Source organism: Sipha flava, unplaced genomic scaffold (genome assembly GCF_003268045.1).
Source record: "Sipha flava isolate LNK unplaced genomic scaffold, YSA_version1 21373_pilon_pilon, whole genome shotgun sequence".
NCBI lineage: Eukaryota > Metazoa > Arthropoda > Insecta > Hemiptera > Aphididae > Sipha > Sipha flava.
The window spans coordinates 1-5,273 of record NW_020272827.1 but is presented as its reverse complement, the minus strand read 5'-3'; the positions used below and the strand labels follow the sequence as shown (position 1 = coordinate 5,273).

Sequence of the window (5,273 nt, the reverse complement as noted above, 5' to 3'; positions counted from 1 at the left end):
ATATTGGTACATTTGTATTTATTATCAATTTTTTCGTTGCAATATTTTATTGCCATGTATATAATCTTATAAGCCTTGTTATTATAAGTAATTGGAGATCGTTCTCTAAATTGTCTGTTGTAACTATTTTTAAAGGGCAGTCTTTAAATTTGTAAATATCCAAGTATTTTTTTGCTAAATAAACTGCAGAGTAAGTAATTGAACACGTTTCAAGTGTTGTTTGTATCGTACATAGTTGGTTACATGTATCCACGGTAACGGATCCTATTATGAGGTCGATCCTTAGTCCGATATCTATTGAAAATTTAAAATGAGGCCGATTCATAATGAGCCGAAAATTGACCACCCAAAAGTACGAAAACTTCATTATAAAATCAAAGCAAAACATCAATACTTTTCTGGTAAAAACCAAATTAACCCAACCCTAACCACCAGTTTACTTTTGGAGCCAATATTTAGAAATTGTGGTTTAGGTAAATATTAATCGCCAGATTAAATTGTTAGGACTTCAGTGTCACTGATATGAAAAACTGGTTACGTTAACGTCCACTACTATTCTCACGATTGAAGCAAGGGTGGACTAACTCTATCAATACGCCCCGGATTATTAAAGAAGTCCGAATACCATTGTTTAACCTTCTACAATAATCAGGGGCACAATTTAAATGAAAAAACGGGGGGGTGCTGAAGGGGGTGAATCTTTTAATAATAATAATAATAATAATAATTAATAATAATGTTTGTATTTTATTTGTTAAACACATTTTCGAATAGAAATACTGGTGCAAAAGTTTTTTTATGACCTTTTTTAAAGGATTCTTTTAAATTTTAATAGTTTTTCTGAACGTGAGGAAAAAACTGTCCTGAAATGGTAAAAATACGCTGTAAATAAGACTTTCACATTTTAAATTTTAGTTACTTAGTCATAATTTCAAAAGTAATGTGGCTAGAAACTTGAGACTTCTACCCTATAGCAAAGATATTTTATTTCGTATTGTATAAAAATGTATATATTTATACAAAAAAATTCAAAAACTACTAAGTTTTTCTATACATAATGAGTAATGAGTATTTAAATTAACATAAACCCATTTGGGGGGTGCTAATTTCGAAAATGGGGTGCTAAGCACACCCAACCCCCCCCTAAATTACGCCTATGACAATAATTTAAAATTTATTTCAGAATACCACACATATATTTAAGCAAAAAATTAAAAACATGAATTTCAATACATAATATAAATATCTACATAACAACAATTAATTTTTAACTTATTTATTAAGGAATTAATAATTTATGCAAAGTCCCAATTGGTAAAGTAGGTTTGCTGACACTCTTGTAATTTTATACTTAATTTTAGTATACATTATTCTAACTGTATTTTAGTAATAATAAACATTGTATTTATATTTTTTCAGGAAATAAAAATCAGTTCTACTATATTTATACATTTTCGGATGAAAGTTATTTAAGATCTACTGCATGTTATCATAGAAATGTAAAAAATAATATATTTTCATTTTCGCTGACACCTGAAAAAGAACCTATTACATGCTTATCGATTACGTACATATTGACCACTGCAAATGAAAGAAAATATGAACTCATTATTACGGACCAACTTTTTAATACAAAAATTATTTCAGCCGAATTAGAAAAAGGAGTAGGAACCATAATAATAATATTCTATACTATGGCTACATCAACGCTTATGAAAACAATAATGAATAGTAAAATATATTATACTTTTAGGACGATGTAAAGACATTAAGATTAAATAATATCTTCTTATTGAAAACAAGAGAATATAATATTTCATTACAATTATCAACTGAATATATGGATTGCAGCCATTACAAAGATACAAATTTTAAACTCATAAAGATTTCACAGTGTTTAAAAAGCAGTAAGTACTCCTTTAAAAATGTATGTTTTATGTCAAATTTTAAATCACCGTAACATATCTGATACAAAAAAGATAACTAAAACATATCGACATATAGTATAAGGAAATAATTAATATTACATTATGTATAAATTTAATTATACATGATTATAAATAAATAATGAAAATATTAATTTTTTTTGTAGAAAAAGAAGTCATTCCTCTACAAGATAGAAATGCTTTGCCGCATCCTTATTCAATAAATGTCCTAGGAGTCGGTATGTAATTCAAATAACATAATTTACTCAAACATATATAAATATTTAAATCAACGATCCCTTTCCTGGGATAATTATTCATCGTAAATGTTGTCAATGTACTTTGTCCACTATTATTTTAAATATTGTGGGCCGTATTCTTAATATTTATCTAGTTCTCATTGCTTTCTGTTTCGTGAAATGGCTATTTACCTATTTTATAGAAGTGAAAAACTCAAATGTTGCTTATCCAGGCTAATTATGGAATGAAAATACGTTTCATTACCTCTGGTATACTTGCATATTTGTTAAATATTATAGTAGGGAAAAAATATTGTTTCAAATTATTATAGAATTTTGGAAAACTTGTATAAAAATATTTTATCAATTATTAAACAACGAAATTTTTCTGAAATTATATGGACTGTCAAAATATAGGTCCTCATCTACTAATATTTGAAGGCCAGCAAGTTACAAAAGATACAAGTGATTGTCTTCACGGTGGATACAAGTTATATCCATTATCGAGGTGTATTTGTCCTCCTGGCTTTACAGGACCAATTTGTGAAACAGGTACAATACACTAGTTATTTTTTAGTCTAGATCGTATATATTCTGAACGTGACGCTTAGAACGCAGATATTTAAGTACGATTTCTTTTAAGTGAGTTCTTAAAGCGAGAACTATGTAAGAATCCATCAAATTTATAAATATTTTTTAATTGTATATATTTAATACTATTAACAAAACTTAAAATATAGATTGTTCAACAATAACTTAATTATATATATTTATCATTACAATTTGGAAAACAATGCGTTTATATTGTAAAGGAGTACAAGTATTATGTAACTACAGGATGTGGACCAAATTCATATGGAGCTGATTGTAAAGGAATTTGCTCCTTACATGATAGAATGTGTCGTGGTATGTTAATGTGTACGACTTATGGATGTACGTGTCCAGTGGGACTAACTGGCCCATGGTGCAACCAAGGTATAATCAGTATGAATCAATAAGCTGATATTGTACTGTCGATCAATATTTAAGAACAATAACAATCGTTATTAATTTTTTTTAGATTGTGAATCGGGAAAATATGGTGCTGATTGTAATCAAACTTGTTCTTCGAATTGTTATAACAATTCATGTGACCCGTATACAGGTATCTGCTCTCGTGGATGTGTTCCCGGATACGTTTTTCCACGTTGTCTTGAAAGTAAGCAATGAGGAGCAATTGTGTTGAATCGTATTAATATGAATAATAACTCGAAAGTATTTTTAATATTGTTTTAATTAATGCTAGTATAAATCGTAAAAGGCATTTATTATAATTTTTACTGTCCCCACCGATTGTTATATGATATTTATGATTATTATTTATCCATTTTATTTTGGCACAAATCGATAGTACCCAAAACCGTTTTTTTTTTTTTTTTTTTGTGCCATTGTTTAACCTTCATATAACTAAGAATACTTGTATAAATCGTTAATTTAAATATTCGTATTATACTTCACATACTGACAAACTTCACAAACTAATACCGAGTTATTAAATGCTTTATTTTATTTAGAATATCCATACCTCATAAATCCGCCTGAACTAATTTCAAGCCAATACGAGTCATTAGAAATTAAATTGAATTTAAATTCAACAAATATAAAAGGTGGAGACAACAACATAGAGCCGAAATATTATCAATTACTGTATAAGGTAAATCAGAACAGCTGACTGAATAGCTTAATTATATGTTCATCAATCTGATGTAAGATAAGCACAAATATTTATAAGTGTAACTATTTTGAATTTCATACTTATGCCATTTTTAGTTGAAAATATTGTTTTGGACAGGTATACATAGAGATATGGCGTATGAGCGTATTATAAAAATAACCATTTTGTGATCGTTAAAAAAAAAACTTCTCATTTACACTTTAGTATTTCACAGACCAAATCTTTTCCTTCTCCTAACACAATTAAATTTTGGACTAGGCAATTGGAAGGAACTGCGAGTACCGTATGTGGTAATGAAAATGGAGCATACAAAAAGGCAAACATTTCCGAAGATGTGCAGTTGGTTAGAAAGTTGCTTGAAGGACACCAAGATGCCCTATCCGGAAGCACGTGAATGATTAGGGAACCTTAATACGCGATTCTTCGCAAAAATGATTCATTTCATCCCTATTAATTTACGCTCGTCTTTAATTATTTTAGTAATTACATAACTTTCAATAATATTCTAAAAAATTACATTTTAAATAAACTGTCTGACTTTACCAAATCTTTAATAATAAAAAAAACCGTTTTTAATCATAGTTTCACATTCTGAACTACCATATTGAAATATAGTCAAAATCATAGGGTACACTCTTATACTGTAACGGTCACACATTATTTATTTGTTCTGCTGATACTTGGGAACGTGCATAATAGAAACGTAGTAAGATGACTCTAGTCGATATTATTCAATCCTTATTTTTTGTAAAACTGTAAAATTATATATATTAAAAAAAAATTTTATGTAAACTCTTTCTATATAACTGGGAAATTATGATATTATTACTACAGCTGTTTAAAATATTTGACATACATTATTATACAATGAGTTATGTTTATAGACACTTGGTGAACAATCCTACAACACTTCAGACATCAATTTAATTTTAAACGACACCGAGGTAACGAGCATTATAAATCACTTAGAACCAGGTACCGCATATGAAGTTGGTGCTATCCTTATAACAAACGATGCGAATTTCAATGACCAAGACATAAAATACGGTCAATATAATACAAAATGTAAGCGTAAGTATTTTTCGATTAATCACTTAAATTATTAAATTGAGAAGTATTATTAAAACGACAGTGATAACTTACGTTACTCACTATTTTATAATAAATAAAATATATCAGTTCGTGTTCTACAGCAGATTGTATGACACGTGTGTTCAGCGAAATCGTGTTTTATAGCTCTCGATAGATAATCAAATACTGTTAAACACCAGACAACCTACCAGAATAAATCCTTCAATTAAGCTATTTTCCTCTATCGACCACTCTATCTCCAATACTTCCCTCGCACACACACTTGAATGAGAAGTCCTCCACTTTATACACAGCAGCGATCAT

The 5,273-nt window shown here is 28.6% G+C and overlaps 1 protein-coding gene across 1 annotated transcript; it reads left to right on the top strand.

Moving 5' to 3' along the window:
* Positions 1-1,424: 1,424 nt before the first annotated feature.
* Positions 1,425-4,745, top strand: LOC112682856 (tyrosine-protein kinase receptor Tie-2-like). The gene is made up of 8 exons (XM_025553605.1): positions 1,425-1,664; positions 1,754-1,907; positions 2,093-2,164; positions 2,582-2,716; positions 3,002-3,139; positions 3,225-3,362; positions 3,718-3,857; positions 4,137-4,745. Exons 2-8 carry the CDS (start codon positions 1,841-1,843, stop codon positions 4,170-4,172), a joined length of 726 nt encoding a protein of 241 aa, XP_025409390.1. The 5' UTR covers positions 1,425-1,664; positions 1,754-1,840; the 3' UTR covers positions 4,173-4,745.
* Positions 4,746-5,273: the final 528 nt, after the last annotated feature.

Bases quoted from the DNA above. Each gene is read 5' to 3' on its own strand.
- LOC112682856 (XM_025553605.1), top strand. From the start codon at position 1,841: ATGGATTGCAGCCATTACAAAGATACAAATTTTAAACTCATAAAGATT. The intron at 2,165-2,581 runs GTATGTAATTCA...GTCAAAATATAG, and splicing joins AATAAATGTCCTAGGAGTCG to GTCCTCATCTACTAATATTT. The intron at 3,363-3,717 runs GTAAGCAATGAG...TATTTTATTTAG, and splicing joins TTTTCCACGTTGTCTTGAAA to AATATCCATACCTCATAAAT.